Source organism: Taudactylus pleione, unplaced genomic scaffold, assembly GCF_031769625.1.
Source record: "Taudactylus pleione unplaced genomic scaffold, aTauple2 ptg000370l, whole genome shotgun sequence".
Taxonomy (NCBI): domain Eukaryota; kingdom Metazoa; phylum Chordata; class Amphibia; order Anura; family Myobatrachidae; genus Taudactylus; species Taudactylus pleione.
This window is the reverse complement of record NW_028284771.1, coordinates 1,081,445-1,096,593: the sequence shown is the minus strand read 5'-3', so window position 1 is coordinate 1,096,593 and position 15,149 is coordinate 1,081,445. Positions and strand designations below refer to the sequence as shown.

Sequence of the window (15,149 nt, the reverse complement as noted above, 5' to 3'; positions counted from 1 at the left end):
AGATTCAGGGTGGTGGTAATGTATATGTACTGTGCACAAGAAGTAGTGTGATAAAAAAAAAGGGCAAAACTTCTCTCATACAGGAAGTCACTTTTGTTTCTTGAATTAGTCACATTTGTGTTTGCCATATAGAATACGGTAGCTTGTAGCTATAGGTTGCTACAGTGATTGTATAGGGAAGAGAAGTTTTGAAAGTGATTTGCACTGTATAATATATCATTGTTTAATATACAGTTTGTGAGCTTTCAGTAATGAAGGATCAACGCTATTTATGAATAATAAAATGTAACCCGTGGGGGGGAAAAAACTTTTTTGAGAGATTTTTCAGGCCCTCTATACATATTTACATACTCTTCTAGAACCTGTGGTCTCTGTAGTCCCTGGCCTCCCAGAAGAGTTGGTGAGTCTCCTGCATTCCACCCACTTCCTTGTGAAGCTGGCAGGGAAGAATAATAAGTAATTGCAGTCCATGGGATGGGGTCAGCGCCATTATGATGCAAATCTGAGATAATTGTGGACTAATGATGCTGCTAGTCAGGCCACACCCCCATCAGCTGTCTCCTGGAGAGGAGATTTCTACAGTAAGTAGGTATATGCTGCTCTATATAAGTAACTGTTGTTATTATTATTCTTCATGTCTCTATTGCAGTCATTCATTTTTGGCTTTATTCTTTTTTTCACATTAATAAAATTGCATACTTAGGGGCTGATCCTGATTTGGGTATAAGCCCATTTACCTAGCATAAAACAAGTTTGTAATGCTTATGCCCACAAAAAAAGCGTACACATGCAGATTTGCGCCTTGCTCCTGAGGGAAGAGGTGTGCAAACACAAGCCCAGAGCCTTATAGACCTTTTACACATGTGGAAACGCTAATTTCCGCATGTTTTCTGTAACAAGCCCATTATTATTATGACACCTAGTATTCAGCAAACTTTAGTTTACTTGTGGGAAGCAACAACCTCTTCCGATGGCGTTGATTCAGGTCACAGCTGCAGTCAGCTGGGTTGACCGGGGTAGTGTAAAGGTGGGTACTACACACTAGACGATATGCCTGCCCAATCCCATGGATCAGGCTGACATATCGGGCACATTGTTTAATGTGTACCCACTTTGTGCACCCCCGTTGTCCATGCGTGCAGCATAGGCAAACGCAGGGGGGGGGGGTTCCATCTGCCTGGAAACTCCCCACCCCAGACCATGACCACAATAGAAATAGTAATAGAATAGAATGTTACTAGTGCTGCATGTTATTTTCAGTATCACAAATTAAATAATTAGCACCACCGGTGGCTCTTTTAACATGTATCAGCTATTAATAAATACACCTGTGCACCAACTACGAGATCTGGAAAACATTCACTGTAATGCTGGGCATACACGGCCAGATAAAATGTCTGTCAGACCGACAGACATTTTATCTGGCAGCCTGCCAGCAGCAGATGTCGCTGGCATACTTTGTGAGATTTCTCTTACAGTGTATCAGCCCGACATCCGCGCTCTGCCCCCTGGGGGAGGAGACATCTCCCTGTTCCTTCCGTAGGAACAGGCTGGGCATACACTGCCCGATGCGGCCGACAGTTTACGGGTAAATATTGCATCGGACGGACATGCTGGACAATCCGGCATGCCTGACAGAGCAATATTTAACCCTTGGTCGCCCCCCCACACACTACAATTATCGGGGCGATCCGCCGATATCAGGCGGATCGCCCCGATAATTGTAGCGTGTATGGCCAGCATTAGGAATGTGCTGCTATAGAGCCCAATATGTACATATATGTCCAGGGCAGTGCTATGTTATCCTGCTGACTGCCAGACTAGCTCTAATTCTCTGGAATGGTGCCTACTTCTAAAATAAAAATATTCTGCTCAGGCAGGATGGCCCTACTGCCGCATGTAATAGGTTACTGTGATCGCTGGTCCTGTGTATTCTGGAATTATGACACACAATATACTTTGTATGACACATATTAAAGCTGGATAATTATGCCCTCTCCATGGACAGAACACACTCACTCTAAAATCAGGCATTTGGAAAATCCCCTCTAGAAATCCTGCGTTTGCCACTGCCCAGAGCAGTTAGGGGTGGTTTGTGTTCTTGAGAATTATGGCAGACCTGCACAGAGATGCATATATGCCCGTCAGTATCTGTGTCACTGGTTGGTACCTGAGGCTGGTGCAAATACACAATGATGATGATCAGAGGCGTAACTAGACTTTTTGATGCCCTGTGCCAGAAAGAGTATTGGCGCCCCCCTTATTTTTCAAAGGGACATAATGCAACCAAAAAAGGGCCATGGTTTCATGGGTAAGGGCCAGGGAAGAGATAGAGGAGGCCAGGAGATGCTGGGGATTAAATAAGAGGAAGCTACAAGCAAGAATGATAATAAACATAAATTTGACAGGCCCAAACAGCGCCCCCTGCCCTGTGGTGCCCTCTGCGATGGCACTGGCCGCACTACCCTAGCTACGGCCCTAATGATGATTAATGCTAGCAATAGCTAGCCGCTTCTGATTGCCGACTAATCTCTGAAGCTAATAGCACCTTTTTCTTTGCTCGTGCCTTTATTACGTTATTTTGTGGGCGTAGTTTACAATGCATTCATGAGAAGGAAGATTATATCTGCTGTATTACAGAGTTTTTTTTGTTTCTTCTAAACTTAGTGAAAGCATTTTTCACTATCAAAACAACTGTTAGGAAACATTTCTTGTACTTATGAAGTAATTGAACATAAGCGTATCCTCAGGGGGTATTTAGAGAGGAGGGGGCCCGTGTTCACTCACCATCCGGGGCCCCCTCCCCTCTCTCCGGTGGCCGCAACGTACTGACAGGTTCAGTGGACTCCGTGCTCTAGTCTGTGCCCGGTGTCTACTATGCATGCCCAGGACATGAGCATGCACAGAACGATGGGAAAGTGGCCGCTGCAGCCATTTTCCAGGCGTTCTGTGTAGCACGACTCCAGCAGACGTGAGGCTTCAGAGCGGTAAGTATTAGGAAGTATAGGTGCAGGGTGTGTGGTGTGGGCCCCCTGGACCCGCACACTCTGCTCCCATTATAGATACACCCCTGTGTATCCTGATGTAAGTACACCTGACACAAACCTGGCACATATGTTACTGCTGCAGACCTGATAAATATTTGTGGGGCCCCAGAGCAACTAACTTGTGGGGGTTGGCCCCTAGCAATAATATTTTCAAAAAGATATACTGGCGATATTATAAAATATACAGTGTAAATATTCCCAATGCCACAAATATATTGAACACACTGTAGTGCCCCTAGTTCATATTATGCCACACAATTAACCCAGTTTACATATGCCACAGTGCCTCCACATTGGATGTGTAGCTATATGTTGGAGTACACTGTGGGGGCACCTGGGTGATTGCCCAGTCCCCCCTGCTGTTAATCCAGCACTGCCTGGAAGCATTTTGCAATACATCTGGCTCAGCATATGGTGTAAATACTCTTTGTTTACGTGTCGCTTTTTAGAGCTTTTTGATGGGCGCATTTCATACTTGTCTACTCTACCAGAATAGCCGGGAGGCTCCCAAAAACCGTGTGGCACTCCCGGCCACCTGGAAAAAGGACAAGTCTCCCACACCCACCACCGCCTGCCCGCACCCCGAATTGCGTCATCAATGCCCCTATGCAACTTCCAAACATGATACTGTGCTGTTCTATTAATCTACAATATCTTTTGGATTTGTTTAGTTTATAACTATTATTTGTACTAATATAACAAATCAATGTTAATTGTTTTCTCTTTAGTATTATATTAATGCTGTTTGCTTCAGGAGCTGCATTTTATTTTATTTTAAATGTATTTAAAACCTTCTTCACCCTAAATATGCACCTAAAAGATATATCTGCAGATCGACTTCATACAAACTGATCAACCATCATCTCGCTGGGTGTCCCACTGGCCGGGTGTAGAGTGCCGTCCCATTCCCCCGATTCTCATCGCCCGTACACACAGCACAATGTAAAGATATATCTGCAGATAGATCAGCCATTGGCTTTGCTGCACAGCCGACGTGTTATGTCTGTGAACAACGTCGTTCACAGACATATCGTTTGTACACACTGGCCGAATCACCCACTGGGTAGACAATCGAACGGCCGATATGTCAGCTAGTGTCTACCCAGTATTAGACGTAACGCATCTGTTGTGTAAATAATAATGGAGCTTATTCAGACCCGGTCGTTAGCTCAAAGAGCTCGCAACTGGGTCGATGTTGCTCCAGTGCGCATGTGCACAACGGAGCTGGCTCCGTCGAGCGCATGCACGAGACCCGGCTAATGACGGGTGATCCGTCGTTAGGGGTCTCGTAGCAGACGGGGCGAGCTGTCGATGTTGAGTGACAGCTCGCTCCATTTGCTGGGCGGGCCGAGGGTGGGCCCGGCCAAACGGAGGCATTCCTGTCCAAACAGAGCAGGAAGCTCCCTGGAGCTTAAGGTTGACGAGACCCTAACTTAGGGTCTCGTCGTTAGCCCCGATGGTCGCGATGGTCTCGACCATCGCGACCATCATCCTAGCGGTCGTTAGAGCTGTGGGTGTTCAGGATGAAAGTGGCCGCCCTGTTTCACAACAATCGCTTGCATCCTACGACCGCCTCTGAATGAGGCCCAATGTCCCTAAAGCAGCAATCTGAGCTTATCTTAGCTGGGAGAGCAATAGAAATAGACAATTCTTCCTGGAATTTAAAGTTGACTAAAGTTGTAGGACATATTTGCTTATTTCAATAATTCTAGTTCACACCTGATACATTTTTTTTATCCACTTTTAGGTGCAATTTGGCTCCAGTAGTTGAGTTCGCCGATGATGTTGGAACCAAGTCGGATTTTATCACCATGAACCCATCAGTAGTACAAAGAGCGTTTGGAGGCTTTCGGAATGAGAGTGATCGGGAAAAATTTGTCCATAGACTGTCCATGCTTAATGACAGCGTCCTGTGGATTCCAGCTTTCATGGTAAAAGGTGGAGAGAAGCACGTGGAGTGGGTTAATGCATTAATCCTTAAGAACAAACTGAGAGTACGAACTGCTTATCCATCACTCAGGCTCATTCACGCTGTCAGAGGGTAAGTACCTGAAAATGACTAATCTGTCCTGGCAACAAGTGATTTCTCAAAGACATTTTCATGCAAAAGAATGATTTATAGGAAGGCTTGGAAATGAATGTATCATTTGGCTGGTGGCATGTGTTCATTTTGTAGAATAACTTTACATTTGAATACAATGCTATTCAGTGATTTATGATGAGTGTGTGAACATGTGGTAAAAGGGAACACAATACTGTAATTTAGTGTTTAACCTTTTGTTATAGCCTGATTTTTGTGGAGAAAGATGACCATAATGTGGAAGATTTAAGTGTTTTAAGTCATATTTCAACAAAGGTAGAATAATTACACTCTGTGTGTCACAGTGAGGGAGATTGCGCAGCTATATATTATGCCTCTCTAAAATGTTAGAATGTAAATGTTGGGAGCAAAATTGTGAAAATATGGACTATACCACATATACATATACACACTGGTTTATTGTTGTGTCCTTCATCTGGCCTCATTTTCCTATCTGTTTTTCCTTCCCAACAATGCTGTTCCCTGGGAGCATGATACATTTTACCTACAAACTATAAACTTGTTTCTCTAGATATACTGCTATTGTAAAATCATGAAGCATTGATATATGTGCAGTCACTGCAGGCTAGGACAGAGTTTCTTTCTTGTGACAAAAGGGAGTACTAGCCACCACCACAATGGGCTGTCAGTTCTGTTGATCAGTAGAATATGCTCCGTACTGTATAATAGTGACCACAATGGGTTTTTTATTTTGTTAGTTACATAATTCTGCAGCATACATGCCGACTTTCTAGATACCCACTCCGAGTGAGGGCAGCCAGGTGGGCGCTGCAGGGGGCGTGGCGGCGGCAATGGTGGGCGGTGTAAAGCAGGGGGCAGAGCTACAATGAAGCGTCATCGCCCACCCACTTTTGCCAGGTAAGTGGGGAGTATGCGGGGGAATGTGGGAGAGTCGGCAGGTTTGTTCTGTAGGCTATATTTTTATGCTGGTCAACAAAATAAGCTCTCTTTCTGATACCAGTTGTCTGAATGGGCTCTGGGATTTGTATAATAGTCAGTTGGCTCCGTGATTTATAGATATCACCAGTATGGGATCTGTATTTTATAACAGTCATACAATCACTAGAATGAACTTCTTGTATTCGTCGACCTATTAAACTCTATTGCATGATGACTTGTCTAAGATGAACTTACAGGTACATTACAAAGTTCTTTATACTGTATTTTGCATCTGCATCTGCTGTCATGCAGGGCCGGATTAAGCTCTGTGGGGGCCCCTGGGCAACAAACATGTGGGGGCCCCTATCAATAAAGGTTATGTATGTATATATATATATATATATATCTATATCTATATAAGTATAGATATATATACATATATACACACATATAGTACCCCTTCTGCAATGCCCCCTGAAGTTGTGCCCCTTCTCCAATGCCCCCAGTAGTTGTGCCCCCTGCAATGCCCCCAATAGTTGTGTCTCTTATTCAATGCTCCCTGTAGTTGTACCACTTGTCTGATGCCCCCAGTAGTTGTGCCCCTGCAATGTCCCCAGTAGTTGTGCCCCCTGCAATGCCCCCTATAGTCGTGCACCCTAAAGTAGTGCCCCCAGTATTAACTCCCCCTCCGTGCCCACACACCTGTGAAAAACGTACCTGTCAGGGCTCCCGGGTCCCGCCGTCGCGGCTGCCGCTGCCTGCTGGATCTAACTAGATCCAGTAAAGGCGCGCAGGCTCCTCTCATCGCGCGGGTGCCGTCATGACGTCACCCGCGCAATGAATCACTGGGAACGCTGGCCTCTGAAGCAATCAGAGGCCAGCGTTCCCAGTTAGTTGGTCACGATCTACATGCAGGAGCTCCGCGAGCTTCTAGTAGATCGCGACCAACCTTAGCCGGACCTGACCTGAGGCATGTGGCCTGGGGTCGGGGACAGTGTGTGGGGGCCCCTGGACGACCGCCCCTGTCGCCCTGCCTTTAATCCGGCCCTGCTGTCATGTACATTATTGATACAGTTCCAATGCTAACCATGGTGGCACAGTGGTTAACATGGCTGACTCAAAGCGTTGGGAGTCTTAGGTTAAATTTCCACCAAGGTCCGATCTGTGTGGAGTTTGTTTAATCACTTTGTGTTTGTGTGTGTTTCTTCCAGGTTCTCTTGTTTCCACCCACAAATACAGTATACTGGCACCTTAATTGGCTTCTATCAGAAACTGACCCTAGTGTGTTGTGGGTGTGTGATAGGGAATTTAGACTGTAAGCTCTAATGGGACAGGGACTTGTGTGAATGATTACTTAGATTAGCAAGCAAGCACCCTCAGGATGGCTGACTCACCCTCTGCAGTAATGTAAAGTGCTTTGAGTTGTATTGGGAAAAAAGGTGCTACATAATTAATTATTAATATTACTGTCACATTACAGAAAACAAGCATCCACATCAGTTCCAACCCCTGAGTCTACATACCTCTTTGGGGTGCGAGAGAAAACTTCAGATGCTGGCTGGTGCAATGTGACATTCAAATAATTTAATTTGAAACCGTTTCAACTGTCTTAACTGTATCAAATTAAATTAATGGAATAATTAGGGACAACTGAAGGAACTGGATGAGCTCACTGAAATTTGAGTGTCTCCAGGACATTCTGTCAGAGTAGGCAAGTATGACTAGAGTGGAGTATTATGGGAATGTTTGGGTTAGTAACTTGGGATCTAAGGTTTTAAAGTGATGCAGACCTTTCCAGTAAGAACACATCGTGTTAATTTGCTTTGAATTAATGTTCTAGCTGTATACACTGTCATTTATTGCAAAACCACTATGTACACAATAACATTCAATAATAAACAATTGGGACAAAATAGGCCCATTCATTAACCATTATTAAGGTTACTAGTGTTCCCGCTAGACTGTGGGTAGGGTGCAGAGGGTGCCGGCAGGGAGGTTCTGTGTGCTCACTCCCGATAATGAGGCGTGGTTGGCTGGGGCGGGGTGTCTGTGTGACACTCCTCCAATTTGTCACACTTTGTGGCGTGCCCAGCACTTACAGAGATGCTGGGCTTCCCCTAAGCTCTCCCCTCATGGCGAATAGATGCCCGCTGGTGGGGAAGGCTCAGGGCAGGCTGATTTAGTGGTCGCCGCTAAAAGGCTCACCGGGCAAGGTGCGGTGCCCCGCTAAAACAGCCTAGCGGGAACACTAGGTTACCAAAGGTCCTGGCACACAGTTAGGTACTGATTACTGATCAAGCACTAGTGATATTGAATATACAGTAAATTGAGGATACAGGGCTCTATTTACTACAATCCGCATTTGTAATGCAGATTGTAGTGTGATATTACCGACTGAATACGTATTACGAATCCAGACAATATCACAGGGATTTACTAAAAATCCCTTGCAGGGACAGAGCTTGCGATAAAGCTCTGTCCCTGCGAATCCCCTCCAGAGCCTTATCACGGTATTTTCGCAAAAAATACAGTGACAAGTGCCTCGTGCATGTGCCGACTGGCCGCCGCTGCTACCCCCACCCTCTCCCCGCGACCCCTCCTCCCTTAATTACACTTACCTGCAGTTATTGGGCCTCCGGTGATGTCCTCTGTCGCTCTGGTCAGGTGACATCCAATATTGCACTGGGACCCTGTCAGGTGACGACCGGGCCCCAGTGCACCATGGGAGACCAGCTGAACAGAGGGAGGACATCACTGGAGCCCCGAATTCCGGTCCCTGGAGTCAGGTAAGTTTTTATTTTATTTTTTTTTACAGTGAATCAGCGTGTTGTCTGTTTAGACCACAAAGCTGATCACTGGGGCCGGCTCTGGGCTCTGCTCTGTACATTAGAGCGGAGCAGGAGTTCGGTAAGCGGGGGAGACCCTGGATAATGCCACCTCCAGGTGACGTTGTTATCACTAGGCTTTCCCCAGTATTTTTTCACATTTTATTTTTAGTAACTTTGGTAGATCACATTTCCCATTACAATTATGGGAAATGCAATCTGATTACTAAAAATAAGTGATAATTAGGGGTTGGAGTAGAATTTTACAAATTCTACTCCAATTGCCCTTTGGTAACTGTAGGTGATACTAAAATAATGTGAAAAGGGTGTGAAAACACCCTTTTTCACATTATTTTAGTAAAAATAATGTTAATAAATAGACCCCACAGTAAACTAAATATGTATTAAATAGTAGTCTAGCTGCTGTCCAAAAAGAGAAATTTCACAATCACACAAGATTGTGAAATCAGAATTTTCAGCAATAAATGTAGCTGACGCATTTCATTTTTTTCAAAGCTTGTTGCAGTGATAAAACTGTTACTTATTGCCACCATGTATTTTTATAAATTGATCATTTAAAAAACAATTTATTAAAACACACACGTATTATTTTTTGTACCGTTCCTTTGTTAAGCAAAGGAATTTTACTGTGACAATTAACCCTATAACTGTCAGTGTCATGATATGAGGAGTGCAGGGGCTCTGGCAGATGGGGAAGGCGTGGATGCTCCCATTCACCTTTTCCTGGGTGGTAATGCAGCTTTAGAGCAGTATTTTTACTTTTCCTGTTATGCTTCTTCTTTCTTTGGTATTATCTACTGCATCTGGATGTCATGCTTTATGCTAGATAAAACCAACTGAAAACATTATCACGTCTGAACACACAGCAGTTGAATAATGTACCGGGATTGGCAGCATGTAGAAATATATGTATATGTTCAAAGGGTTTACTTTACCTGTTCTGAATTATTACTGCCAATATATATTTGTTTAGCTAAAAAGCCAGTGGGCTTTCATCATATTATACACTGCATCAATATGGATTTAAAAAGTTAACTTTAGGCAATGAGCATAAAATCTTACACTGTACCTATGCTTTAAAAGACTAATATAATTGAATAATTTACCATTGAAATTGCAGTATACTAAGAAGCTACACTTCTCTGCTACAGAGATTCAGTAGTCACATACCCAGAATCTGTTGTCACCTCACTACTTGGAGGTAGTTTAAAAAAAATAGTTTAAACACATAGAAAAGTACGCAGTTTGTAGAGTGACATGAACAAAGTGTTGCTCATTTATACAGTAAATTATATGTACAAATGCATTAACAGGTACAATGTGGTTTTCATTTACCACAGATTTTGCAAAATGACACCTTTATTTGATCATCCCTAATGTGTTACAACATGTATGTATTTCAGGCTTGCCTACCCTTCCGATTCCCGAGGCTCCCGCCCCCCCGGAAAGGCAGGCAAGCCTCCGGACATTCCCCAAACCCTCCCGACCTCCCTGAAAATCCCCACAGCGGGGATCCCGTGACGTGATTTGCGCTGAACCGCATCATCGTGGCCCCGCCCCCTGCTTCACAGTGCCGAAAATATCCACATTGTGAAGAGGGGGCGGGGCCACGATGATGCGATCGTGCGGGCCCGCCCCGACTCCGCCCCCAACGTGTCACAGATATTTGGACCCCCCCCCGCTGTTAGCCGACAATCCGCTCCCTCCCGGAAGGAGGGAGCTGATTGTCGGCAAGTATGATGTATTTGCCCATGTTCACTTTGACTCTCTGAGACTCTGTATTGGGGTTTCCTTCGCTAATTTAATGCCTCCTGATGCAGGTTCAGTTGTCTGTGACTACTGCCTACCTGTGCACATTTTTTGTCATTTCTCCAATTAATCAGCTGAGCCTTAGGGACATATCTAAATAGGTCCCCTCCGAAATTACCTGCTTTGTAAAGTGGGGGACAGGGTTACGATGACGCATGGGCCACCTGGACCCCCCAGTTAACTCGGCCAGTGGGTGGCGCTGGACGGATGCGGGCAGCTCTGGGGGACTTCAGTGCACTCCCAGGTGGTTGGGATTGCCAACCAGGATTCGGGAACTTGTGTTTATAAACTTGTGTTTATAAATACAAGTTATAAACCATAGTATACAGCACGTCATCGAAGTTACTGCCAAGGGTGTGGAACTGCAATTTTAATGTGTTAATGTCCTTGTTTTCACCTTTGTTTTCCTCATAGGCATTGCCATTGAACTGTGTTAGGATATGATTTTAGTGTTTGCTTCAATACTTTCTTGGCCACTACTCATCTGCGTCTTTGCCAGCTGTACTTTTTGATACCATAATATTGCACAAGTTATCAGGGGAGTACTTAGCATTACTACTGAATTTAGCTATAGCAATATATGCAATGCACGCACTCCTTCACTTATATGTGCAGCAAAACTTAGCATATTTTTCTTTAGATAAGTATTTTTTTGACCTTCTATGTTGTATAGTGTTCATTCCAAGAAGAACAAGTTAGTTATACTAAACTTAATACAAAGAGAATATCTTTCAAGTGTTCCCTGAAAACTCACCTCTTCAGACAAGCTTATCAGATTCCAGAACCGCCCACATAACCTTCATAGCTTCCATGTTTTACATCCCCTTTCATAGTCCACACATAACCTCACACATTGTCTTTCTTTCACATCCTCCTGACATTTGTCCTACATTCCTGTGTGACTGGATCATACAGCCCACCAAGAAACTCTGCATTCTGGCTGGACCAAATTGCAACTTATAGCACCTATCCTTGTGTATCAATGCCTATTTCTCTATAGATTGTAAGCTTGCGAGCAGGGCCTTCCTACCTATATATGTGTATGGTAATATCCAGTTTTGTTCTATTAATGTTTCTAATTGTAAAGCGCAACGGAATATGCTGCGCTATATAAGAAACTGTTAATAAATAAATAATAAATAAATATAGAAACCTTCGAGTGGAAGTTAAGGGTACCACTTTTCTTTTAGTCTTTAAAAGACGGTTTTCAATTAAATTATATATATATATATATATATATATATATATATACAATTGTAGGCTTATGCACTGTCCTTATATATTCATCCTGGGTGTGCTCTTTCATGGAAGTATCCACAATTGATACCTCTGCAAACAAGTCCACAAAGTGAAGGCACTACTCCTTGTTTCAATATTCTTATCACAAAACGTGTTTATTCACCACCCAGTAAACACAACACCATCACTGAAGCATATTGTCCATCCCTTGGAAAATGCATGTAAAGCAGTTCATATAACAGTCAAGATACTTATGAAATCAATGTCTGTCGACTTCGGTCCACTTCAGGGCCGTTCTAGACTCACAAAGACTTGTCAACAATCCAGCGTGGTATACAGGTAAGGCGCAACAAACCCCCATATTAGCAGGACTTTTAAACTTTGTCCTTGATCTAATCATCATCACACCTGTGTATCCGGCTGGCGTGCGTTCCAGCCGTCTGCGCATGCGCATGTTTGGTTCAGTCTCCTCTGTCCGCTCCGTGCTCCCGCGAGATAACAAACCTCCAGCCCTCCTCGATGACACACACTTCCATGTGACCATCAAAACAAACGGAGAGCTTGCCAGCGTCACTGCGTTATCATGGCAACTCAATTTGTTAACTCATGCTCTAGCATCACTGCGTTATCATGGCAACCCAATTTGTTAACCCATGCACTAGCGCACTTATTCATTTTATTAAATAAGGGAAATATGTTTATCAATCCATATGTACTTATATCGCTAATCCTTACTATTGGGGGGTTGTATGCCTCACCTATAGTCCAAACTCTAGACATTATAATTATATCAATATACAATATGAAATATGTCACCTTTTACATTTGATGCTATCACTAAATATATTAAAAAACATCTATTAAACATTAAAAAGATATATTCGTGCAAACCTATTAACCAATCTCTTCTTATTACCTTAATTATACAAATAATTTATGCTTGGATCCTATAGACCCATGTTCACTTTAGGAACCATTATTAATTACTACATATACCAATGTGTTATAATCACATGTCTCCACATTGGATCTGGATTAACAAGAAAAACAGACAGAGTATTATTATAAGAAGCAACGGTAGTTAATGTTCTCATTCAATCCCCTAGGGGCAATCGTATTCAGATTAAAAATCCACCGTGCTTCTTTTTGCAACAAATACTTTTCACGGTCACCACCCCTTTCTAACACTGGGACATGATCAATTAACATGCTTTTCAACATCGATACATGATGTCCCTTTTGCATGAAATGGCGAGCTACAGGTTTATCGCTTCTACCATCATTAATGGCCTGCCTGATTGACATTCGATGATTTGCCATCCGTTCACGGAATGTTCTTACAGTCTTTCCCACGTAATAAAGGCCACAAGGGCACATCAAGATGTAGATAACAAAGGTGGATGTACATGTTAGCCAATGTTTGATCCCAATTCTAATTCCTGTATGTGGATGCGCAAAGTCCTTGCCAGGAATCATGCTGCTGCAAGTCGTACAGCCTAGGCAGCGAAAACATCCCAATTTCTTCCTTTGTAAACATGTGCCTTCCATTTTCTTGTGGAAATTTTTTGTTGGTTGCATAAGTAGCTGTTTGAGATTTGGACCTCTCTTAAATGCTACTATTGGCTTCCTCGCCACACTTTTGAACGCCACATCTGTGCCTATTATTGGCCAGTATTTGTTTACCGCCTTTGCGAAACCTTTTGCTCTGGTGTTATACTGGGTGGTTACTATCATTCTGTCACTAGTTGTTTTCTCACTCCGTTGACTTTTCTCCCGATGAACATAACGAGCTCTACTCAAACATCTGTTCACCACTTTTTTAGAATAGCCTTGTGTCAAAAATCTTTGCGCCATCTCATTTAACTGTATCTCTGATGATTCCGTCTCAGTGTTGTTACGTAAAACACGAATAAACTGTCCCAGCATTCTGCACAAAAAAAGAGTCACCATATTGGAAATGATTGTTTTCCAACACACAATAAACCATGTCACATAAGAAATCTATCGGGGGGCCCACATACTCAGAATATTGCACAACCTTCCTTATTGCCTCCACACCTTGTACATGCGGGATCACCGTATAAAGTGATGTAACGTCTAGCGTAGCAAACCATAGATCTTCTGGAATATTATCGATGTTTTTTAATTTAGCCAACAAATCAGGAGTATCCTTAATATAACTTCTACTATTGGAAATTATCGGCTGTAATAGTAAATCAACATACTGTGCCAATGGTTGTAGGACTGAGGATCTAGCGGACACTATGGGGCGGCCCGGTGGTTGCGCCAATGACTTGTGTATCTTCGGTATTGTGTAGAAGATCGGGCATACTGGATGCTCCGTAGTTAATATTTTGGCTAAATATTCATCCAAGTATCCTGCAGACACACCTAGTTGAATTAATGTGTCTACCTTCGATTTTACCGATGATACTGGACTATTATTTACTTTAGTATACACTTTCCTATCACTTAATTGTTCCTTAATTGGAATTGAAACATACCAGAAATGAGTTAAGTGTAATAAAGGGAGAAAGTCTTACTGTATTTAGCAGAGATAGAACTGAAAAATGGATGGACAAGTTGAATGCAAATATTGAAAGATATAAAAAAGATCTTATAGCATTTAAGAGAAATAAACTTGAGGTAGTACAGAATGATTATAAAAATCATAATGTATACCGGTGGCTAACAGGTGATGGTGCTAGGGTACCCAGACATAGATTTAGGAACAATAGATGTAGACTGCCATTTTCAGTGGATTCGTCATATTCCTCTTCTGAGAGTGAACAGAATGGTCGCCTACCCCCAAGTGGTAATACTCCTTTTTTAGGGACCCCGCAAATGGTAGAGGTAGAGAGTATAGAGGAAGAAAGAGGTCCCACACGCGGAGGGGGAGGAGGTGGAAGAAAGGTCAGACGAAGACGATGATGGATAATGTTTTCAATTTATCAAAATATGAATTAACTGAAGATGAAATATCAGTTCTAGCGTTAGGACTTACTTATGTCCCTACTTTCAAGGGTCAAGATTTTGATTTTTCAGTTGATCTATATAAATTAGGTAGGAAATTAAGATTACGTGATTACTTTAAAGACAGTGACTCTGATATGTGTAGACAGAAGATCAATCTGGGAAATTGTTCCAGCACATTTGATCCTGTTTCCACCAACGGTAGCATTAAAACATTCTTACGATTGGTGGAAAGGGAATATATTGAGGGGAATA

The 15,149-nt window shown here is 43.0% G+C and overlaps 1 protein-coding gene across 1 annotated transcript in view; it reads left to right on the top strand.

Moving 5' to 3' along the window:
• Nucleotides 1–15,149, top strand: part of ST8SIA4 (ST8 alpha-N-acetyl-neuraminide alpha-2,8-sialyltransferase 4) — a 228,446-nt gene that overhangs the window by 137,079 nt on the left and 76,218 nt on the right. Inside the window, exon 4 of the mRNA XM_088444620.1 lies at nucleotides 4,795–5,088. Within this exon, the coding sequence (XP_088300746.1) occupies nucleotides 4,795–5,088 (294 nt within the window). The remainder of the gene's footprint in view (nucleotides 1–4,794; nucleotides 5,089–15,149) is intronic.